Below are 24,495 nucleotides of genomic sequence, written 5' to 3'. Positions count from 1 at the left end.
CAAGTTCTATTAAGCTTAGCTGGCATGTTTTATTTAGCTTAGTAACTTACTTTGATCTGTCTTATCCCTTACAACCACTTAAATCCTACTCTTATACTTGATAAAATCACCTTTTTGTTTAATAAACCCAGTGTAAATCATTGTTACCTGCCAGAGTGTAATGATATTGTATTATTTTGACAAATTATATTGCATGCAGAACGTTAGGGTGTTTTTTCGTATAGAATTCCCCCAGGAGTTATAGTTCATCTGGCCTCATGGTCAATTAGGCCTTAGAACATGTTGGTTGGTTCATCTTAAAGATTTTACATTTCACATTGGCTTCTCCACCTGTCCTTTGAATGTATCGGTTTCTTTAATAGTAAAGAGACACGTGGTTAACACACTTGTTACACGTTATGTACATAGCTCTTGAATCACATTTCTGTTCCATTTATGCAACAAACAGTTCTTGAGCCTTCTTCCAACTACATGAACTGGGTTGTCCTGCCCCACCCAGAATGAGACAGGGCTGCAAATCCCACCGCTAGAGGTAATTCACTGACTGGAAACATGGTAGGTGGGGGGGGGGGGATGTTCCTGGCTGGCTGCATCTCGATGGGGAAGCAGAGTGTGTATTTTGCTGCATCCTAGCTAAATGAGCGACAGGGGGAAGCAGAGAGAGCGCACGAGCTGGCTGGATCCCTGCTACAAGGGAACCCCACAGAGGGTCCTTAATAAAACAGACTGTGACTATGTGCTCTAAAGTCCTCCCATTTGTCTGCTCTTCCCCACACTGCTCAGCCAAGTCCCCTTCCCTGCCACACAATCTCTACTGGGCATCAGGGAGACTGAGCCACTCCCTGTTCTGCATTTGCCGGCGCTGTGTCAGGCTCACTGGCTGCCAAAAGCCCCTCTGGCCCTGTCGGGAGCAGCGGTGCATGTGACCCGGTGCTGGGCGGGGCAGCCCAATTGAGAAGAGTGCTTGCCACAATCAGCACAGCTGTACAGCCGCTCCCCGGTCCGAGAGCACTCGCGCATTTTGAGGTGTGAGCTGTGTGCAAAGTTGTTCCTCCAGACAGAGCACTGGACTGGCCGCTCCAGTCCACGGTGTGTGCACGCTGATGGTCAGTGGCTGCACTAGCACTGCTGAAGCTCTTGTTGCAGTCGTGACAGCTATATGGCCGCTCCCCAGTGTGCACGCATTGGTGTGCTCTCAGACTTGCTCTATGTGCAAAGCTCTTGCCACAATTGGTGCAGTGGTGCGGCCGCTCCCCGGTGTGTGCGCATTGGTGCGCTTTCAGGCTTGATCTATGTGCAAAGTTCTTGCTGCAATCGGTGCACTGATGCGGCCGCTCCCCAGTGTGCATGCACTGGTGCGCAATCAGGCTTGATCTATGTGCAAAGTTCTTGCTGCAATCGGTGCACTGATGCGGCCGCTCCCCAGTGTGCACGCGCTGGTGCACTCTCAGGCTTGAAGTATCTGTAAAGTTCTTGCCGCAGTCAGTGCAGTGGTGCGGCCGCTCCCCAGTGTGCGTGCGCTGGTGCACTCTCAGGCTTGACCTATGTGCAAAGCTCTTGCTGCAGACTGTGCACTGGTGCGGCCGCTCCCCAGTGTGCGTGCGCTGGTGCACTCTCAGCTGTGAGATCTGTGCAAAGCCCTTACCACAGTGAGCACAGTGGTGTGGCCACTCCCCAGTGTGCATGCACTGGTGTGCTCTCAGGTATGAAATTAGTGAAAATCCCTTCCCGCAGTCAGCACAGTGATGTGCCTGCTCCTCACTGTGAGTGCACTGGTGCTGGGTCAGCTTGTTGGCATTGCGAAACGTCTTTCCACAGTCAGCACAGCGGTACAGCTGCTCCCCGGTGTGCGTGCGCTGATGGTGGGTCAGCATGTGGGCTTGGCTGAAGCTCTTGCCACAATCATCACAGCGGTGCGGCCGCTCCCCAATGCGAGCACACTGGTGCACTCTCAGACTTGCCCTATGTGCAAAGCTCTTGCTGCACTTGGTGCAGCAGTACGGCCGCTCCCCGGTGTGCGTGCGCTGGTGCATTCTCAGCTGTGAGATCTGTGCAAAGCCCTTGCCACAGTCAGCACAGTGGTGCGGCCACTCCCCAGTGTGCACGCGCTGGTGAGCTCTCAGGCTCGATTTATGTGCAAAGCCCTTGCCGCAGTCAGCGCAGTGATGTGGCCGCTCCCCAGTGTGCGTGTGCTGATGGTTCGACAGCATACTGGCATGGATGAAGCTCTTGCCACAATCACCACAGTGATACGGCCGCTCCCCAGTGTGCCCGAGCTGGTGCATTCTCAGATGTGAGAGATGTACAAAGCTCTTGCCACAGTCGGTGCACAGGTACGGCCGCTCCCCGGTGTGCGTGCGCTGGTGCACTCTCAGGCTTGAGCTGTCTGCAAAGTCTTTGCCGCAGACAGCACAGCGGTACGGCCGCTCCCCAGTATGCGTGCGCTGGTGTGATCTCAGGTGTGCAGTCTGGACAAAGGTCTTGCCGCAGTCGGCACAGTGGTACGGCCGCTCCCCAGTGTGCGTGCGCTGGTGAGATCGGAGATGTCCAATCTGTGCAAAGCCCTTGCCACAGTCGGCACAGTGGTACGGCCGCTCCCCGGTGTGCGTGCGCTGGTGTATTCTCAGCTTTGAGCTGTCTGTAAAGTCCTTGCCACATTGGGTGCAGAGATGCAGATGCTTCCTAGTATGCACAGGCCGATTCTGCGTCACTAAGTTGGCATTGTGGAAACGCCTACCAGATTTGGCAGAGCACTGGAGGCGCTGCCCGGCGGAAGTGCACTTATGTTTTCCCAGCTCTGAGCTCTCTGCAAAGCCCTTGCCGCAGTCAACACAGTCATGAGGCTGCTCCCCCGTGTGTGTGCACTGGTGCTGGGTCAGTGCGAAGGGGTTGCTGAATCTCTTGCCACAGTCGATGCAGCAGTGGGGACGCCAGTCCATGGGGCGTCTCTGGTGTGTAGCCAGGTCTGGTCTCTGGCTGAAACTGTCCAGGGGATAGACTGTGTCCTGTGCATGGATCCCCATGAGGGATGTGGAAGCCTGCTTTCCTGTTACGCTCTCCCCGTATTCCAATGGTGTCCTTGTTCCTCCCAGGATGCCGGGCCCTGCTGGAGAGAGCAGAAGCCACCACAGTGTTAGCTCACCATTAAGGCTACAGATTTGTCAAGGAGGAAAAAATGCCCCGGGTGATGCAATTGCCTCATGTATCCAGGACATTTTTTTGGCTGGATGCTTCACCCTGCAAGGGTGGCTCCTGTCTCACAGGGCTGGACCCAACACCTCGCACTGGGCACTAACTGACCTGCAGGGTTATACGGCCACTAAGATCTGCCTCCTGCTCTCTGTCATGATGGTGGGGGAAGAGTGGCCTGCCTCAGTGAATAGCATTGCCACCCAGATCCTATCTAGCTCCCTACTACCCTGCAACTCCTCTGCCCCAGGCTGGGGTTGGGTTGCAGCACTGGGGGGAAGTGCTGAATGGTTGGTGTGAGGAGGAAGGCTGGTTTATTAAAAATCATGGTGCAGTCCCAGTAAATGTAGTGGCCCGTGACTTTCACTATATTTACAGCAACTGCTCCAGAACTGTTCATACAAAATGTCCCGATAAGCCTGCAGCCTGGCTCACATGGTTCTACCCTACAGTGGTTGTGCAGCACCTAGCGCTCACTCCAATGAGTGCCATGCACCTCTTGGGTCTCCTTTGATGCCTAAGTTCTAACTCGTCCAGCAAACAGGCAGCACCTGGAACAATGGGGCCCTGATCCAGGACTTGGGCCCTAAGTGCTCTGTTCAAAATGGGTCCATGGTTTGTTTTCAATCAGAGGTTTTTATTGTCCTAGAGTCACCAAAGATCAGGTTTGGAAACGCAGGAGGCCACCTAGTTAGTCCAACCCCTTCCTCAAAGCAGGGCCAACCCCAACTGAACTGTACATGTTGCTGGTTCTACACTCTCTTCTTCTATAGCGTGAGGCCTCTTCACCAGCTGTTGTGCTGTTTTAACTATATTGGTTTGAGCTTCCCTTCACGGGGATGCAGTGAGACTGGTTTAAAGTTGCTTAGAACAACATAGTTTATTCCTCTGTGGGGAGTGAGTCCTTTTCTAGGATACAGAGGCAGCAAGGGCATGTCTGTGTGTGCATGTAGTCATTTGGATCAACGAATAAATCCACCCTTATTGGTTAATCATTTGAATGACTGTAGGCTAACATCCCGACTGCAAGCCAGGCAACGCTGCAGCTCTAGTTCCAGCACCTATGGCCTCGCTGCAGGCATCTGGACTAGATGTGTTGGCCTACATTTCCAGGATTCATAGACCTCAAGCCCAGACAACTCACTGTGTTATTCCTGCCTCCAACCAGTAATTTATGACTGAGCAAGAGCAAAGCTTTGAGACACAGATGCCCCATCTCCACCAACAGAATCCCAGGAAGGGAGAACCCATCCTGTCTCTAGGGGAGTTCTTGCAGTGGTGAATTCCCCTCCTAGATAAACGCTGCCCCCTAATTCCCAATCTGAATTGGTCTCCCTTTTGCTCCCAGCCAGAGCATCTTGCTCTGTTTGTTTCCCTCTCCTAGCCACTAGGTAAATCAGAAGGGACTAGATTATGACTCACCAGAGGAGGGACTTTCAGGTAAGGAGCTTTCCATGGAATCCTCAGCATCCCGGATCCAGAGCTCTGCCTCCCCTAGCTCAATCCGCTGGATTAAATCCGGTGTGGAATCTGAATAGCCTGTTTGAAGGGGGGGAAATCAATTTTATTACTACAGTTTTGGGGGCAGGGGACAGCCCAGCACCAAAATACACTGATCTCAGTCAGCATATGTCTGGTGCTGCTTCAGATGATACCACAAGAGACCCCAAGCAGGAGATTAATGAAATAAATCCCTTAGAGGAGATTTCTTCTCATCTCCCACCCTCTCAGTTCAGGCCATACTCTGAAGCAGTAATGTCTATGATCCCTCTTGATACTTTCTGGGGGGCTGAGACATGGCAGATGTTGACAGGTGGGGCCGTTACAGACCTATCAGATCTTTTGTTTAGGGTGCAAACATTGGTCAACTGTATGGTGGCTACATTAACACTGTTTGCCATTCTTTTGGGGTCGGTGTGGAGCTGTTGCAAGCAGTAGGATAATTGTTTCTCTGCCTTAGTTGCCCAAATTAATTCCTGAGTCAAAGCTGCTGCTCTGGGTGGCTGGACAGGGATTCCCGCTGCTGGTAGGCTGTTTGCAACCACCTCTGTGCCAGGACTAAGGTACATAATGCAAGTCACACAAAAGTTAACCGCAGGCTCTGCAGCCCTGAGCTGTGTGTTCGCAGGGAGCCAGCCTGGCATTTGACATTTGCCATCACTGGGCTGCAGCCACACCTGGCAGCTGAAGCTTGGAGAGGACCCAGACACTGCACCGCTTTTAGGAAAGGGAACTTGATCCTTACCCAGGGAAACCAGGGCCCGGTAATTCCTCAGCATCTGCTCCCGGTACAGCTGCTTCTCCGGCGGGGACAGGAGCTCCCACTCCGCCCGGGTGAAATACAGAGCCACGTCCTCGAACGCCACCGGGGGCTGCTGGCACAAGCGACCCGCACTCAGCGCCCGCCGCCCCGGGCCGGGAACAGGCGCCTGCGGCCCCCCCGACCCAGGGACGCGCCCCCCGCCCAGGCCCCCCTGCCCGGCCGCCCCCGGTCTGCTCTGCCCGGCCGGGACCTCCCCCAGGGACGTGCCCCCCGCCCCCGCTGCTGCCCCCGCCCCGGGAGGGACCCGCAGCCTCCTACCTGCGCCGGCCCCGCTGCAGCCATGGCCGGGCAGCGCCTCCCCCGCGCGCGCCGGGGCTGCACCCGGGAGCCGCCTGCGGCCGGGCAGGGACCAGGCGCTGCGCTGCCCCGGGGAAGCCCCGCCCTCGGCTCCGTCTCTCAATGCGCTACTTGGGGCGTACTGCGCCTGCGCACCCGCTCGGAGCATGCTCAGTAGCAGCTACTGTGGCTGCTGCCCTCACTGCATCCAGGCGCTGCTCCCGGCTCTTTGCAAGCACGAGAAAGGGGCTCAGTGGGGAATGAGCAGGGGCAGGAATTTACTGGTCTGGGGGGGAATGAGGCAGAAGAGGGGCTGGAGGGGAGAAATCAGGCTGCGGGGAGAGAAGCTGGAGTTTAGCTGGGGGGGTGTTGCCAGCCCCTGTGCAGGGTTTTGACCCCACTCAGGGAGGGACAAAGGGGGTAACAGTTACAGCCCCCCATACCGCCTCGCTTGGGCCAAAACTTTGAAAGATCTAAATTCTCTGGGTCCTAGTGAGCTCCCCCACAGTCTGGCACTTGCGGCGGCCGCCTCAGTTCGGCTCATGGTAAGGCCAGTCCTGGTCAGGGGAACTCAAAGCTTGGCAAGACTTGTGAGGTAATGGGGGGTTAGTGGGATCTAGGGGATAGCAGATGATGGGTTTGGCAGGTTTAATAATACAGAGAGTCAGGGTACCAGGGTTGGCTGGACAGGGTCAGAGGGTTCTGGGGTTGGAGGTAGAAGAATGCACAGTGATAAGACGGGGTGAGTGGGTTAGCAGACAGGTAACATTTTATTTGCATAGTTGTTATTTACGAGATGGGGAACCTTTTTTGGGTGGGGGCCACTGACCCTCAGAAAAATCAGTCGAGGGCCACACAAAAAAACTCCTCACTGACATGGCGCCCAGTTGAGAAGGAGAAAGACACTCCCATTTTTCTCACACACCAGAGCCTAGGAATGCCTGGCCTAGTATATTTTGTGTGCTCCAGTCCTGTGGTGGGATAGCAGGGGGTTTGGAGCACCAGCACAAGCTCCCCAATGCAGGGGGGCCTGAGCCTTGGGAGTTGGATCCAGGCAAGCTGGGGACAGCATTCAGCCCCCGGGCCTGAGGTTCACCACCCTGGTTTGGTGGGTTACAGCAGGGGACAGATACATTTGGTCTGTATATAACATGGGTTTCCAAACTGGGGGTGCGTGTCCTCCTGGGGGGGCTTGAAGAAATTCCAGGGGGGCATGAGGCGACCCAGCCCCCCCCCCCCCCAAGTTTTGCTGCTTTTTTTTTTGGTCCCTGGTCAGTTCCCTTTTTTTTCTCAACAAGTTTTGCTGCTATTTTTTTTAGGGGGAGGAAAGGGTTTCTCAAAAATCAGAAAGGGGGTGTGATGCTGAAAAGTTTGGGAACCACAAGTTTGGGAACGGCCAGGCTGGGTCAGACCAATGGTTCTTCTAGCCCAGTGTCCTGTCTTCTGACAGTGGCCAATGCCAGGTGCTTCAGAAGGCATGAACAGAAGAGGCAATCAACAAATGATCCATCCCTGTCACCCATTCCCAGCTTCTGGCAAACAGTTCTATAGGCTGGCCATGAAGAAGTAATGAGTTTTATTTGTTTTAAATCTGTTGTCTATACATTTCATTGGGTGAGCTTCTTATTTTGTTAGTGAAGGAATAAATAACATTTCCTCATTCTATTAGTCCACACCATTCATGACTGTCTAGCCCTCTAACATAGCCTCCCACCTTTCAGTCATTTCTTTTCCAAGCTGAAAAGTCCCAGTCTTGTTAATTTCTCCTCATATGGAAGCTGCTCCTTGCCCCTAATCGTGGGGAACCAGGTATTCATGCCATGACTTTATATAGAGGCCATCTATTTTGTCTCATTAACTATTCCTTTCCTAATGAACCCCAATATTCTATTAGCTTTTTAGATTGCCACTGCACTTTGAGCAGATGTTTTCAGGGAACTATCCACAAGGATTCCCAGATCACTTGCTTTAGTGGTAACAGCTATTTTAGACCCCATCATTTTTGTATAATATATAGTTGGGATTGTATTTTTCCATGTGTATGACTCTGCAGGTATCAACATTGAATTCTGTCTGCCTATGTGTTGCCCAGTTGCTGAGTTTTGTGAGATCCCTTTGTAACTCTTGAGTCAGTTTTGGACTTAACTATTTTGAGTAATTTTGTATCATCTGCAAATGTTGCCACCTCACTGTTTTTCCAAGATCATTTATGAGTAAGTTGAACTGCAGGGTCCTAATGCAGGTTTTTCCCTCTATTTAAAGTGGAATACCTGGCAATGTTTTCATGATCATCTAACAATCCTTTCAGTTACTTTATTAGTTTCGTCTGAAGAAGTGGGTTGTACCCACTAAAGCTCATGATACAATCTTGTTTTGTTAGTCTTTTAGGTGTTGCTAGACTAAAGTTTTTCCAGTTATAGATTAACTCAGCTACACCTCTGAAGCTTTTGATTACTTTTGTTATCTTAAATCACTCTGCTATTCTCTATACACAAACTTCCTGCCCCGGAGGCAAACCTGGAAGGTGCGAAACTCTTGCAGTTAAGACCCGCCCCTGGATCTAGGACTTGTATTTTAAGCACATCTCAAAGTATGAAATACAGGTGAGCTCAAACTTCAGCACCCTTGCACACTCCCCCTCCTCAGAGATGCGCCTTCAGCTCCCAACAAATTCAAAAGCGCCTAGCAAAAAGGTCCCCCCCATTAGCTGCCTGCTCCCCCAGAGCATCAGGGAGACAAGTGGTAGCTGAGGTGTCAGTGGGGTTTGTGGGGCTCAGGCCAGACACTTGGGCTCTGCAGCATGATGGAGAGCCCCTGGATCCAGGATGGTACTTCACAGCCTTTCTTCACAGAAGAAGCACACAGGATCTCTTTTGGGGAAAAGAGCAATGGGCAGTGTTTATTGAAAATACAGCATGAAAGGCAGCATATGCATTCATTTTCTCTCACACACGCACGCACGCACACCCTGTAGATAGTCTTATAGTTACTAGAGTATCCTAGCTCAAATCAATCTGTGGATTGTGATTCGAGGCTCCTCTGAAGCTTGTAGGACCAAACCCAGAGGCCCCTGGCTAAAGCCCCCCATTTTATATATGTAAATTCCCTGTTGAGTCTATGGGTATTATAGTGTCATGCTGCAGTCATTCATCCTTATGTGGTGTTAATGTCAAGTTTTCCACAGTTATCAGGCCATCCTTGTCTCGTTTGTCTCTCTCTCCTGGGGTGTCTCCCTGCCTAGTACAGAGCACAACAGATGCTTCCTGGTTGTCTTCGAGGTTCTCACTTCTTGACCATTTGCATTGGTGATGGCTTTCACACTTATTCACGATACACCCATCCACCACTCACCAAACAGGGAATAGTCCTGTAGCTCCTTAGAGACTCCCAAGGCAACCCCCCTGCCCTCCCCGAGACTTTCACACCAAACAAGTTACAGAGAATTTCCTGTTCAATGATTTTGCAGGGAGTTTCAGATGGGATTACATTTTAGAAAGGATTATTACAGTTGCTAAAGGACACTGCTTTGTCTGCACTTAATTTGTAATACTAACAAGAAGGAAGACCTTACCGCCAACATTGTCTAATCAGGGTGAAATAGAAGCATACCAGACGTATAACGATATAAGCAAACCATTATATAGGACTTATTACTATTATTATACTTATGTTCTTGTACCACACTAAATGCTACATTTTGGCTACACTGTCTCCACCCCTCCAAGTCACACATTTTACCTTGTGAACAGAACTGACATCAAAATCAAACCAAGAACTTAACCTTTATGCTCCCCTCCCTGCAGAGGTAGAACCCATGTGTTCTGAGGCCCTGGGTAACCCTCCCTGCCCCAAACCGCTTCCCTTCTTCAGCCACTGTTAGCTGTTACCTCCAACCATCTGACCCACAGGGACTGAGCTCTCCCACTTCTAGCAAAGCAGCTGCTAGACAGAGACCCAGCAGCCTGAAGGGAGGTGCTGTGGGACAGAGGAATGATCCAGTGGAAAAAGGATGAGAAGGGGAGTCACTACCGCACAGTCCAGAATCCTCTGTTCCAGCAACCATGATGGATGCTGGCCTTGGGTAACAGGTTAGGGGTGCTGGGGATAGGGTCAGCAGAGTCAGTGCTGGAGCTGAAGGGTGGGCTGGGAGGCTCCATAGCACCCCCTTTGGCTGCATGTGGGTGCAAGGGGTGCTGGGGAGCTTGGAAGTCCTTGTGGGGGCTGGCAGGGCTCTGTAGTACCCCCTCTGGCTGGGGCTGTGCCATGCACATAAACCATCCCTTCTTTCCCCACTGTAGCTTTTGTGGCAGAGCGCAGCATGGTGAACGTGGAAGAACCGGCTGCATCCCACAGGCCTTTGATCTTAGACCTTTCGTTGTGGCCAGAGTAGATGGTATTGGTGTGGTACAGTCTGGCTCAGAGGGCAGGGGTGGCCAGCAGGGGCACGAGCACTGAGGATAGGACATGGCATGTGTATGGGGCAGCTGCCCTCCCCAGGGTGCTAGGCAGGGGTAGGGGTGTGAGCTCCTGAAACACGCACTAGTTATGATCTGGGTTAGACCTTGTGTAACACACACTCACTCACTCTCTCTCTCTCTCCTGTAACCACAGATGCTGGAACTAGGGGTGCTGCGGCAGCCTCTGGCTGGAAGTGGTGTCCAGTACGTACAGGGGTTACCAGGTTGGGTCACTGGCTCTCAGCACCCCCAGTATAGAAACTGCTCCAGTCCTGCACCTTGCCTGTAACACACAGACCTCTCTGACACCCATACACTGCCTGGGGTGTGGTCTCTTGAAACACCCCAACACATCACACAGCCCAACTCATCTTTTACTGTGACACTCACAGGCAGCATAACTTGGCCTGGGCCCTCTTGTATTCACTACTCCCCACTCCCTTCCAAGGCCAGATAAACACATTTTGGGGGTTGGGACTATTAGATTTTGTGGGGCTCCCTATGCTCTGGGGTGGGGTCAAAAACGAGGTGTTAGAGTGCAGGAGGGGGCTGTAGGTTGAAGTAGGGAGGATGCAGGAGGGGGTGAGGGCTCTAGCTAAGATGTGCAAGCTCTGGAGTCAGACTGGAGCAACTGGGGTGTAGCCGGGGCTCCATGCTGGAGCTAAGGGGCTGGCAGTGTGGGAGCGTGCTCAGGACAGGAGGAGGTGTGGGGTTTGGGAGGGAGTTGGGGTCCAGGAAGGGGGGGCCAGGCCCATATTGCTTCCCGCAGCTCCCCATGGCTGCAAACGGCGAACTGGAGCCAATGGGAGCTGCCAGGCTCCATGGCTGCAAAGCTGGTAAATAAACAAACCACAGCGGCCAACTAGCAGGTTTCTCAAGAGTGGATCCGTGGACCCCTTTGAGAAACTCTGGTTTAGGAGTTGTTGTTGAACAAATGGAGACAGACAGACAGACACACTCTAAAATATGTATCAATCACTTTCTGTTTATTAATAAACCCACTGGAAATAACTATTTTCTGGGGAGGGGGGAAATCATTTCTTCCTTTGGAAAAGGGGGAAGAACAACGTCTGAGCTCACTCTGTATAAACTTTATACAGAGAAAGATGGATTTATTAAGAGGTTTAGTTCCTATTTGGGGCTATGCACCTGGGCACTGTGTCAAGTCCCTGTGACTGAGCCTTCCCAGATCTAAGCTACTCTAAGGCTACGTCTACACTGGCAGCTTCTTGCGCAAGAACTGTTTTGCGCAAGAGTTCTTGTGCAAAAGGTCTTCCACAAGAGCACGTCCAGACTGCCACGTGCTTTTGCGCAACAGCATCCATGGCAGTGTGGACGCTCTCTTGTGTGAGAAAGCTCTGTTAGCCATAGGGCTTTCTTGCACAAGAAACTCACGTTGCCTGTCTACACTGCCCTCTTGTGTAAGTGCTCTTGTGCAACAGGGCTTATTCCTTGTGGGGAGAGGAATAACTCTTCCGGAAGAAGCCCCATTTTCCGACGCTGTACTATAAATTTACTTGCGCAAGAATGCGTGTGCAGTGTAGACGCTCTGCAAGTTTCTGCACAAGAACAGCCGTTCTTGCGCAAAAAGCCTGCAGTGTAGACATAGCCTAAGTGTCTGTATTACTGTGCTGTGGGCTGTGACCCCCCAGCCCTGTGCCTCTGCTTGGGGAGACCAGAGGCTCTGGCTGAGGGGTTTGATCAGCCCATCAAGTGACAGTCTCAAGAATCTCTGTGACCGAACCAGTTAGGCATCAGGAATCTATTTGTGAAAAATTACTTCCTCGATCTGTTCTGTTGTTTGTATAGTTGCTGATAGGTATTTTGAAGTAAATTAGCAAAACAATTGAAAGTAGTGTAATTATATTGTACTATTTTTTTACAACTAAAACATGCAGAATTTTAAAATACTGAGAATTTTTTGGTGTAGAATTCCTTCAGGAGCCCTGGGAAACTCTGTGCACCTGCCAGTCACGTATTTCATCAGGCCTCGTGGTCAGTGAGGCCGTACAATATTGTGGTTGGTTCATCTTAAAGATTTAAATTTCACATGGGCTTCTCCATATGCCCTCTGAATGCATCAGCTTCTTTAATAGAAAAGAGACACCTGATTAAACACTTGTTATACATTCTACACATTTCTATTTAAAATAGATGGAATGAGCAGTTCCTGAGTCTTCCATCAACCACATGAACTGGGTTGTCCCCACCCTGTCCCTCAGCCCCATCCAGGCTGAGATAGGGCTGCAAATGCCACCTCTAGTTGTCACTCACCGGTGGGAACCGTGGCAGGTGTGTGGGGAAGCTTTCTTGGCTGGTTCCCATCTAAATGGGGAAGCGGGGTGTGGATTTTGGCTGCATCCTTGCTAGCTGTGTGTGTATGGGAGAGAGAGAGATCTGGCTGGATCCCAGCTACAAGCAGGGAGTCCCTCCCGGAGTAGGTTGTGACCATGTGCTCTAAAGTCCCCCCGCCCGTCTGCTCTTCTCCACACTGCTCAGCTAAGTCCCCTTCTCTGCTCCACAGTCTCTGCTGGGCATCATGGGGACAGAACCATGTTGTTGCAGGCTCAGTAGCTGCCAGAAGCCCCTCAGGCCCTGGCAGTGCACGTGATCTTGTGCCAGGTGAGACAGCCCAATTGAGAAAAGCGCTTGCCCAAGTCAGCACAGCTGTACGGTCACTCCCTGGTGCAAGAGCACTGGTGCACTGTGAGGAGTGAGCTATTTGCAAAGTCGTTCCTGCAGACAGTGCATTGGAATGGCCGCTCCAGGCCTCGGTGTGCATGCACTGATGGTAGCTCAGCATAAAGGCCTGGCTGAAGCTCTTGCCATAATAATCAGAGTGGAGCAGCCGCTCCCCGGTGTGCGTGCGCTGGTGTGATCTCAGACCCGATGTAGCTGCAAAGCTCTTGCCACAATCAGTGCACTGGTATGGTCGTTCCCCAGTGTGCATTCGCTGGTGCGTTCTCAGGCTTGAGCTCTGCGTGAAACTCTTGTTGCAGTGAGCACAGTGGTGTGGCCGCTCCCCCGTGTGCGTGCGCTGGTGCACTCTCAGGCTTGATCTACATACAAAGCTCTTGCCGCAGTCAGTGCAGTGATGTGGCCGCTCCCCAGTGTGCACACGCTGGTGCACTCTCAGGCTTGATGCGTCTCTAAAGCTCTTACCACAGTCGCTGCATTGATGCGGCCGCTCTCCAGTGTGCACACGCTGGTGCACTCTCAGGCTTGATGCATCTCTAAAGCTCTTGCTGCAGTCAGTGCAGTGATGTGGCCGCTCTCCAGTGTGCACACGCTGGTGCACTCTCAGGCTTGATGCATCTCTAAAGCTCTTACCACAGTCGGTGCAGTTGTGCAGCCACTCCCCAGTGTGCACGCGCTGGTGCAATCTCAGACTTCGATTATGTGCAAAGCTCTTGCCGCAGTCAGTGCAGTGGTGCGGCCGTTCCCCGGTGTGTGCATGCTGGTGCAATCTCAGACTGGAGCTATGTGCAAAGCTCTTGCCACAATCAGTGCAGTGATGTGGCCGTTCCCCGGTGTGCATGCACTGGTGCTCTCTAAGCTGAGAGATCTGTGAAAAACCCTTGTCACAATGAGGACAGTGGTGAGGCCACTCCCCAGTGTGCAAGCGCTGGTGCACTTTCAGACTTCGTTTGTGTGTAAAGCTCTTGCTGCAGTCGGTGCAGTGGTGCAGTGGCTCCCTGGTGTGTGTGCGCTGGTGCGCTTTCAGGCTTGATGCATCTGTAAAGCTCTTGCCACAGTCGGTGCAGTGATGCGGCCTTTCCCCGGTGTGTGTGCGCTGATGTACTCTCAGGCTTGATTTCTGCACATAACTCTTGCCGCAATCAATGCAACGGTGTGGCCGCTCCCCGGTGTGCTTGCACTGGTGCGCTCTCAGGCTTGATGTATCTGGAAAGCCCCTACCGCAGTCGGTGCACAGATAGGGACGCTCTCCAGTATGCGTGCGCTGGTGCACTCTCAGGCTTGAACTGTCTGCAAAGTCTTTGCCGCAGACAGCACAGCGGTACGGCCGCTCCCCAGTGTGTATGCGCCGGTGTAATCTCAGATGTGCAGTCTGGACAAAGGTCTTGCCACAGTCGGCACAGTGGTACGGCCGCTCCCCAGTGTGCGTGCGCTGGTGAGATCGGAGATGTCCAATCTGTGCAAAGCCCTTGCCGCAGTCGGCACAGTGGTACGGCCGCTCCCCGGTGTGCGTGCGCTGGTGTATTCTCAGCTTTGAGCTGTCTGTAAAGCTCTTACCACATTGGGTGCAGAGATGCAGATGCTTCCTGGTGCGCACACGCCGATTCTGCGTCACTAAGTTGGCATTGTGGAAACTCCTACCAGATGTGGCAGAGCACTGGAGGCGCTGCCCGGCGGAAGTGCACTTATGTTTTCCCAGCTCTGAGCTCTCTGCAAAGCCCTTGCCGCAGTCAGCACAGTCATGAAGCTGCTCCCCCGTGTGCACGCGCTGGTGCTGGGTCAGTGCGAAGGGGTTGCTGAATCTCTTGCCACAGTCGATGCAGCTGTGGGGACGCCAGTCCATGGGGCGTCTCTGGTGTGTAGCCAGGTCTGGTCTCTGGCTGAAACTGTCCAGAGAATGGACTCTGTCCTGTCCGTGGATCCCCATGAGGAATGTGGGAGCCTGCTTTCCTGTTACGCTCTCCCCGTATTCCAATGGTGTCCTCGTTCCTCCCAGGATGCCGGGCCCTGCTGGAGAGAGCAGAAGCCACCACAGTGTTAGCTCACCATTAAGGCTACAGATTTGTCAAGGAGGAAAAAGTGTCCCGGGTGATGCAATTGCCTCATTTTTTTGGCTGGATGCCTCATCCTGCAAAGGTGGCTCCTGTCTCACAGGGCTGGACGCAACACCTCGCTCTGGGCACTGACAACTGGCCTGCAGGGTTACACGGCCACTCAGATCTGCCCCCCACCATCCACCTCCTGTCATGATGGTGGGGAAAGCGGGCCACTCTTCAGTGAATGACATTGCCACCCAGATCCTACCTGGCCCACCTCAACTCCTCTGCCCCAGGCTGGGGTTGGGTTGCAGCACTGGGGTAAATGCTGAATGGTTGGTGCGAGGAGGAAGGCTGGTTTTTTAAAAATCATGGTGCAGTCCCAGTAAATGTAGTGGCCCGTGACTTTCACTATATTTACAGCAACTGCTCCAGAACTGTTCATACAAGGAGGTGCTGTGACAAGTCTGCAGCCTGGCTCACATGGTTCTACCCTACATTGGTTGTGCAGTGCCTAGCGCCCACTCCAACGTGCACCATGCACCTCTTGGGTCTCCTTTGATGCTTAAATTCTAACTCATTCAGCCAACAGGCAGCACCTGGAACAACGGGGTCCTGATCCAGGACTTGGGCCCTAAGTGCTAACACTGATCAAAATGGGTCCACGGTTTGTTTTCAGTCTGATTTTCATTTTATTTCTATCAGAGGTTTTTATTGTCACGGAAGATCAGGGTTGGGACCCCAGGAAGCCACCTATTTAGTCCAACCCCCTACTCAAAGCAGGACCAGCCCCAACTGAACCTTACAAGGTGCTGGTTCTACACTCTCTTCTTTTATAGCGTGAGGCCTTTTCACCAGCTGTTGTGCTGTTTTAACTATATTGGTTCTAAACTAGTTCAGCTGAGGCACTACCCACCCTTCAAGGGGATGCAGTGAGACTGGTTTAAAGCTGCTTAGAACAACATAGTTTATTCCTTTTCTATGAATTCCTTTTCAAGTCATTCACCCTGGGCCCTGTGTGTCATTCTTTGTGAAAAACTAGAACTAAACTAAAATCCTCAAGAGGCGGGATAAGAGGATAAGCGGATGAAAAGTCAACAGTGTTCCCTCTACTTTTTTTATATCTATGTACGGAATGAACTTCCTTTTCACATCAATGGGCATACTATGCAACATATCACCTCCATACTGCTACTCGTAACAAAATTCATTCTGAGCTTGGACAATCTGTGGCAGAGGTGGGGAGGAAGCTGAGGGGATCGGAATGTGAGAAGGCGCATATCTCCACTGATAAACTCCCAGTGAGTGAGAATCCATCTCACAGTCGGAGAGCTGTTGCAGTGGCAAATTCCCCTCCTATATAAACAAGGGCCTCTAATTCCCAATCTGAATTTGTCTCCCTTTTGCTCCCAGCCAAAGCATCTTGCTCTGCCTTTGCTTCTACATTAGGGGACCCAAATATGGGTCGCCATTACATTTCAAAAGGGTCACCAAGTGTCTCCCCAGGTGGCTTTACCCTCTCTCTTCTCCTTCCCCTGTTTTTGAATTGCCTTGGGTCACCAAGTCTTCCTGAGTTGTCAAAATGGGTCCCCATCTGGAAAAGATTGGGAACCTCTGTTCTACATCAAGTAGCCCTCTCCTCCTGGGTAAATCAGAAGGGACTGGATGATTATGACTCACCTGAGATGGGGCTCTCAAGCCTGGAACTTTTCCTGGAGTCCTCAGCATCCCCGACCCAGAGCTCTGCCGCCCCTAATTCGATCTGGTGGATTAAGTCTGGTTTGGAACCTGAATAGCCTGTTTGGGAAGGAAAGAATCAGTTTCATTACTAAAGTTTGGTGGCAGGGACTTACATATTTACCTCAGTCAGGGTGTGTCTGTCAGTGCTTCAGACATCCCACAAGACATCCCAAACAGAAGAATAATGAAGTAAACCTTCTTTAGAAAAGATTTTTCCCCATCATACTCTGACGCAGCAACATCTATCGATGACCCTTCCCAATATACCTTGGGAGCGGAGTCATTGAAGGTGTTGATGAGTGGCGGTACCAGTTCTTTTGTTTCTGGAACAAACATTGTTCCACTGTATTGCAGTAAAATTAATGTTTTTCATTCTTTTGGCAGAGATGGGGAGTGGTTATGAGCAGCAAGAGAGTTTTCTCCCTGCCTTATTTACCTAACTAAAGTCAGTTCCTGAGACCCAGTTGTTGCCCTCAGTGGCTGTGCAGGGATTCCTAGGAGAGGTTGCTGCTCATGGGCTGTTTGCAACCACCTCTGTGCTAGGACAGAGGTACCTAATGCAAATCACACTCAACTGAGCCCCTGGCTTTACCCCTGATTTGTCCTTTAACAGGAAGCGGCCCTGCAAAGGGCTGACTTTGCTGCCTCTGGGTGCCACATGGCAGCTGAGCACCCCGATGTTTTACTGCAGTGAGTGAAAGGGAACTTGGTCCTTACCCAGGGAAACCAGGGCCCGGTAATTCCTCAGCATCTGCTCCCGGTACAGCTGCTTCTCCGGCGGGGACAGGAGCTCCCACTCCGCCCGGGTGAAATACAGAGCCACGTCCTCGAACGCCACCGGGGGCTGCTGGCACAAGCGACCCGCACTCAGCGCCCGCCGCCCCGGGCCGGGAACAGGCGCCTGCGCCCCCGCCCCGACCGCAGCCCCCAGCCCGGGCCCCCCCAGCCCCAGCCCGGCCGCCTCCGGCTGCTCTTTTCTGCCGGGACCTCCCCGCCAGCCCCCCGGGGCCCCGCTGCTGCCCCCGCCCCGCGCACGAGGGACCCACCCCCGCGGGAGGGACCCGCAGCCTCCTACCTGCGCCGGCCCCGCTGCAGCCATGGCCGGGCAGCGCCTCCCCCGCGCGCGCCGGGGCTGCAGCCGGGAGCTGCCCGCGCGCCGGGCCGGGACCAGGGGCCGCGCCGCCCCGGGGAGGCCGCTCGCGGGGCGCTGCGGGACGCGCCGGGCAGCACCTGCTCCAGCCCCGCCGCGCCGCTCGCCCGGCTCCTCGCGCCCCGCGCCTGCGCCGCCGCCAGCAGGGGAGGGGGACGGGCCCAGCCCCGGCCGCCTGGGTCCCGCGTCCGGCCGCCGGGGGCGCGCGCTGCCGCTGGTGCCCGGGGGGCCCGTCAGGGGGCAGCCAGCTCCCCGGCCCCGGGCTGCGAGCGGGGCCCCGCGGGGGCTTGGGGCGCTGGCTGGGGGGAGGGGGCTGGGTTCTCTCCGGCCCTGGGAAGGGGGTGGGGACTGGTGGGACTAAGAGGACCCAGGCAGCCCCGCCGATGGGGCTGCGGGGGGGAGGGGGATCCACTGCCCCTGGACCCGATGATTCAATGGGGCCTGGGGCTCTGGGCTTCGGCTACTGTTGCAATGGAGCCCTTGTCCCTTTAAATCACCCCCGGAGCCCTGCGTGCTGCAGCGGTGCAGGGGTTCTGAGAGCTGTCTGCTCTGGCCTCGCCCCTTCCCTTCTGAGAGCCTGGAGCCGGGCCCTTCCATGCCCGGGAGTCTGGTGCGTCTATGGGCTCGCCTGGGCCCAGGCTCGGCTGCGCAGCAGTCTTAAGGGTTGGGCTGCATGGTGTTGGTGTGTGTTACAGGGGATCCCAGCCTGTGTGGCTGTGGCATGTGGGTGGGTGTGGTAGAGGGGGGCTGTGGCTGTATGAGCGTTACAGGAACTCCCACTTGGCAGGCTGTGTGGGTTTCGGGGTGCTGAGCAGCATGTGAGTCCTATAGGAGCTCACGAGGTATTTGCATGGGGCAGAAGGCAGCTGCCCCATACAGATGCCACATTCTGGCCTGCAGGCTGGTGCTAAGGGAGTTGGTATCCAAGCTGACTGCCCCTGCTCCCCCCACCCTCCCCAGCTCAAGTGCCACCACCCTGCCAACCACGACAAGTGGTCTAAGGTTAGGCACATCAAGGACCTGGCTCTTCCAGAAGTTAGCCAATGCTGCTGCACAGTGAAAGGTATTGGGGGGGAGGAGAGAGAGCTACTGTGACAGCCCCAGCAGGAGGGAGTGCTACAGAGCCCTGCCACTTCCCAGTGCCCCACAGGTCCTACCACAGCTAGAGGGGGCACTATAGAAACTTCTCAGCACCTGATAAGGCCCAGTCCCAACAAGAGACTATGGCTACAGATCCCTGCGAGCCCAGCGGTGATCACTAGCTCTGACCCTGTTGCCCTTAACCCCAGCACCCCATAACCTCTGTTACCGAGGCCAGCATCCTCCCTGGCTGCTGGAGCAGTGGATGCTGGTCCGTGGGATAGTGTCTCTCCCCTTCTCATTGCTACCTCCAGGGTGTCAGTAGCAAACACGGTTACAAATGCCGCTTGGTGCCCTTGCCAGAAACACAGGACCAGCGCCCCAACAGTGTCTGTCACCTGTGAATTAATTAAGTGCTGAAGTAGATCCTGTCTCCTCCCGCCGGTGTGGGTGCAATGAAGCGGAGGCGATGTTCAGGTGCAAACAACGTAAGCGATTGATTACAAAAGGGAGAAATGGGGAAATGCAGCTGAGACCGACATAAACAAACTGGTGATAGTGACAGCAACAAACGGGGCTCAAAGCCCAGACCCACGAAATCAAACTCTGTGATTAAAATGGTAATAACATCCCTAAGTACAGTGACCCTTCTCTCCTGCAGACTGGCAGTGATGCTAGTGGAGGTGCCCAGGACCTGCTATCCACAGGCTGATTTGCGATCTTGGGGAGGAACACTGGGGAGTCCCATGATGTCCTGCCCTGGACAAGTGGGTGAAGAGGAATCGCAGGCTGGTGACAGTACAAGCAGGTAGTGAATGGGTGAGGATGGTAAAATCCTCTTCTTCTTCCTCCGCTGCAGGCGCTGCTGGATTTGTCCCTCGTTGTCAGGTGGTAGAGCAGATGGGCCCATGCGCTGCTGCCCCTAGGGCGGACAGCCCTGAAACTGAGGCAACGCAGCCCTTATAAAGTCACTAAGGCGGGAAAAGTCTGAGCAGAATGGAACCCTCATGATCGCTTGGCGGGAAAACCCGGTTTAGGCCGGTCACTGAGCAGTCAGTGCCTGAGGAGATCCAATATGGATTCCTAGGTCAAGGGTCACAGACTCCATCTTAGTTGCTCCAATTACTAACATAAACACCATCATAACATTTAATTTTAAGACGGTGGAACAATTATATCATACATAAACAAAGCACCCGAACATCATCCTTCCTCCGCTGGACCTTGCCTCTGTCCCACAGAAACTCCCCTCAGGCAGCTGGGACTCTTCCGCAAAAATTTCTTGCATAAGAGCATGTCCACACACAAAAGCATGGACGCTCTCTTGAAAGGAAACTGATTGCTATTTACAGAATGGCCACCAGGGCACCTGTGCTTTTTTCAATTGCTTCTTTTTGCGCAAAAAAACCCTGTTCCCCCATCCACACACACCTTAGAACTCTTGCGCAAAAAGGAGTTATTCCTCGTAGAAGGAGGAATACCTACACTGGAAAAAACCCCTCTGTTTTTTCATTTTACCTGTGCGAAAACGTGCTTGAGGTATGGACGCTCCACAAGTTTTTGTGAAAAAACTCTGTAGTGTAGAATGAGCCTGAGAGAGCCATCAAGGTAGGTGTTCGGGTCTGGGGCCTGGCAGCCCAGCTCATGGAGTAGAGGGACTCATAAGCTGTGGCTTTGCTGCATTCTCTGGGTGAGGCTAGGCAAGGCCATGCTAGGGGCATTAGGTGCCTTGAATGAGGGAGCCAGGCTAGGCTTGTGGCTACAGTGCTAGGTTGGGATACAGGGCTCTTGGTTTCTGTTCCTCACTTTGTGACCTGAGGCAAATCACTTGTGTTATTTTTAGGGAATTGCCAGACTGATGCAGAGCAGAGGTGTGTCCACTCCAGTGTCCTGTTTCCAGCGCCAGAGAGTGTAAGAACCCTGCAGTAGCAGATCTGGGGATAATCATCCTGCATTAGATCTTATCTTAGTCTGTAATAGTTACAGTCAGTTCAAACCCTGAATTCAGTCAGGGTGGATGTAGCCCATTCCCGGCAGTTAGTGGGGGAGGTGTGAAAATCAAAGGAAAGGAAAATTGCTTTTGTAATGAGCCCATTCCAAATCTCTATTCAAACCCAGATTAATAGTGTCAAATTTGCATATGAATTGCAGTTCTGCAGTTTCTCTTTGAAGTCTGTTTTTCAAGTTTCGTTGTGGAAGGATGGCCACTTGTAAATCTCTTACTGAGTATCCAAGGAGACTGAAGTGTTCTCCAACTGGTTTTTGTATGTTACCATTCTTGATGTCTGATTTGTGTCCATTTATTCTTTTGTGCAGAGACTGTCTGGCGAATGTTGATGGCAGAGGAGCATTGCTGGCGCATGATGACATATATCACATTAGTAGATGTGCAGGTGAATGAGCAGTGTCATGAGGGGAAATTCAAAATTAAAATAATAAAAGAACCCCTGTTAATAATCCTGCAGGTTCAGGATTCCCCAAATCACCTGTTTGGTCACTGACAGGAATGGAGAGAGAGTGACTGTAAAATAAACTCACAGGTGTTTATTTTAATTAACAAGGAAAACAGCTTGGTGGTTTTGTGTTTGTTAGATACAAAGCCCAGTACCCCTTTTCCCTCACAGATGATGGTTAAAATACCCTACACGTAACAGGTAAGTTTTCCTCAGGTCACCAAGATCTGATAGTCTAGAACTGGATCCGGATCTACAGCCGCACCTGGTGAAATGGTACAGGAGGAACTCAGACACTGCTGCTAATGGATCAGGTAAGTCAGTTTGTCACGGCAGTTGAGATATTTTCAGGCTCTCTCAGAGGGTCTTGGTCCAAGGCCATGAATATGGACGTGGTCTGTCCCCACAGAGTACAGCGGCTCAGTGTTCGCGCTGAGGGCTTTTATACCCTCTGGTATCCAGGCAGATTAGTAATCACCTGATCAAGCTCTTTTCCTGCTTTTTTGCCAACAGCCTTAATATCACTACAAAACAACTTACTAGGCACAAATATACATCAAATGGTGTAAATACAGAAGTATCAGGGGACAGCACTTGATGGTGTATCTGATGTGGTTAAGTCCTATAATGGTATCGCTTGAGTAGATACGCAGACAGAGTTGGCAACAGGGTTTTTTGCAGGTTTTAGTGCCTGGGTAGAGTTTCTGTGGTGTGGTGTGGGGCTGCTGGTGCGTATTTGTTTCAGGTTGAGTGGACGGTCTGTAGGCGAGGACGGGCTTGTCTCCCAAGGTCTGTGAGAGTGAGGGGTCATTTTCCACAATTGGTTGTAGATTCATGATGTGCTGGAGAGGTTTTAGCTGGGGGCTGTAGGTGAAAACCAGTGGTGAGAGCCAGTGGTGTTCTGTTATTTTCCCCTTGTTGGACCTGTCTTATAGTCAGGGGCCATAAAAATTTTGGTGCACTGTGGGGGCCATGTGGGTTCAGCATTCTGTGATATCGCAGGTACCAGAAGAGAGACATCCAAGTCACCAAGAGGGTTAGCATATGCTTTCGAATACTTGCGATGCCCAAGAGAACCAAACGTTCCTTGTAAATCCAGCAGAGAGAGTGGATTCAGATGTCCAGAGAAAATAATTAAATATCGCTAAATTAGACCTGATTCCAGACGTAATTATTAAGTGCTGATATTCTCATTAGAGTTTCCAAAGATCATATCAGAGGTTTAGTTTGGAAGTGCAATCCAAAGCTGCTTCATGTGTAGCTCTCTTTTAGGACAACCTCTGTCTGCTATTGCATAGTTTTGTAAAAGGTGACCATGACACTACGTCCCATATTCTTCATAGAAATATTGCTGTTACATGATTATAACATATCTAAGATGTATTTTATGCAAGATGTGAGGTTTAATTGGAAAGGTTACAGTTTACTAGATATGATTATCCTGTTTGTATGCATGTATCACTTTGGTATCTGAAGTTAGGAATATTGACTGTGTATCATTTACAAGTTGCCAGGTTTCAAAGACTAACAAATGTATTGGGGCATAAATTTGCTCAAGAATGTGTTCACTTTGCTGATCCTTATACTTATTTCCTCAGAGCATGTACCATCTTGGCTTATTGTGTTTCCAAGATATTTGAATCAATCGACCCTCTCTGGCTGTTCATCGTTGATTTTGATATTTAAATCCATATCTCCAATTATCGTGGTTTTACATTTCTTTACAGTCCCACCTTCTTTATCATTTCTTTAACTTCATGTGTGCATGCTTGAAGCCATCAAGTGCCAGCAATGCCCCTCTGCTATGTATATTTGCCACACTGGACAGTCTCTACGACAAAGGGTAAATGGACACAAATCAGACATGAGAAATGGTAACACACATGAACCTGTAGGGGAATATTTTAACCTACCTGATCACTCACTCATGGATTTAAAAGTAGCCATTCTTATACAAAGGAATTTCACGAGCCAATGAGAGAGAATGAGAGAGAGAGAGAGAGAGAGAGAGTATGGAATTGTTATTCATCTACACATTTTACACTGTTTCCCTGGGCTTGAACAAAGACATTAACTGGATTCCACATTATAAAGCCATCTTCTGTCTTTAACAATTGCATTTTTACCTTAGCATCTAAGAATGGGACACTTCCAGCCCACTTAATTAGTCTCATGAACATTGGTCTACAGTTGACGGGTACTTTTTTTTTTTTTTTGCTGTTATAAATATCTTGGTTTCTGTAACTTCCACTCCAGCTCATCTGATGAAGTGGGTTTTACCCATGAAAAGTCATGATACTATATATTTGTGTTAGTCTCTAAGGTGCCACAGGCCTACTCTTTTTGAAAGTTACAGACTAACATGGTACCCCTCTGAGACTACTGTAATGTATAATGTGATTCATATTTAAATCTTTTTCAGTGTGTCAAATTTGTATATGAATTCCAGCTCAGCAGTTTCTTGTTGCAGTCTGTTTTTTATATTTTGGGGGGGTTTTGCCTAAGAATGGCAGCTTGTAAGTCAGAAACTGTGAACTGGAATTCATATGCAAATTTGACACCCGGAAAAAAGGTTTAAATAGAAACACGGAGTGGTTCTCACATGACAATAGCTAATTTCCCCTTCAGATACTTTCCCTTTCTCGTCACTGTTGGAGATGATCTACATTCTACATCCACTCTGATTTAATTAGCACTGATGTCACACTCCCATCTCTGTATTCTTTCTTTTTTTCTTTTCTTTTTTCTTCAAGCATCTGAGGAAGTGAGTTGTGTCTCAGGAAAGCTTATGCCTTAATGCCCTAATAAATGTGTTAGTCTTTAAAATGCCACCGGACTCCTTGATTTTGCTGAAACAGACAAACACAGCTATTCCTCTGAAACCTCTCATGATAAAATTACCATTTTTCCATTGATGAGGGGTGGAATCTCACTGGAAGACAAAGGATTCTGGCCATATGTGAAACGTACTTAAGTCAGGGGATTGACATAATCAGTGTTTATTCTTCATTGACTCCCCGCCCAAGAAGACTGCTGTGAAAATCTAACAAAGATGGGAGCGGGAAAGAAGAGATGAGCCCAGGCTGGAAAGCAG

At 51.4% G+C, this 24,495-nt stretch overlaps 2 protein-coding genes and 1 long non-coding RNA gene across 3 annotated transcripts in view; 1 reads left to right on the top strand and 2 right to left on the bottom strand.

Moving 5' to 3' along the window:
• LOC102446922 (uncharacterized) overlaps positions 1 to 5,944 on the bottom strand; it is a 35,322-nt gene extending 29,378 nt beyond the window's left edge. Inside the window, exons 1-4 of the mRNA XM_075928813.1 lie at positions 5,771 to 5,944; positions 5,435 to 5,564; positions 4,612 to 4,728; positions 826 to 3,106 (exon numbers count right to left, since the gene is read on the bottom strand). Coding sequence (XP_075784928.1) covers positions 826 to 3,106; positions 4,612 to 4,728; positions 5,435 to 5,564; positions 5,771 to 5,794 — 2,552 coding nt within the window. The 5' untranslated portion in view covers positions 5,795 to 5,944. The remainder of the gene's footprint in view (positions 1 to 825; positions 3,107 to 4,611; positions 4,729 to 5,434; positions 5,565 to 5,770) is intronic.
• Positions 5,945 to 12,930: 6,986 nt separating this feature from the next.
• On the bottom strand, positions 12,931 to 18,019 carry LOC142829358 (uncharacterized). The gene is given in 5 exon segments (XM_075928953.1): positions 12,931 to 13,106; positions 13,109 to 14,952; positions 16,659 to 16,775; positions 17,436 to 17,565; positions 17,794 to 18,019. Coding segments are annotated over 5 exon segments (2,142 nt in total). The 5' UTR covers positions 17,818 to 18,019; the 3' UTR covers positions 12,931 to 13,079.
• Positions 18,020 to 18,249: 230 nt separating this feature from the next.
• Positions 18,250 to 21,461, top strand: LOC112545433 (uncharacterized). Its single transcript, XR_003088903.2, has 3 exons — positions 18,250 to 19,756; positions 20,792 to 20,859; positions 21,265 to 21,461. It is a non-coding gene; the product is annotated as an uncharacterized LOC112545433 (long non-coding RNA).
• The last annotated feature ends 3,034 nt before the right edge of the window (positions 21,462 to 24,495 follow it).

Source organism: Pelodiscus sinensis, chromosome 4 (genome assembly GCF_049634645.1).
Source record: "Pelodiscus sinensis isolate JC-2024 chromosome 4, ASM4963464v1, whole genome shotgun sequence".
NCBI classification, from domain to species: Eukaryota; Metazoa; Chordata; order Testudines; family Trionychidae; genus Pelodiscus; species Pelodiscus sinensis.
This window is presented reverse-complemented; position numbering and strand designations above follow the sequence as displayed.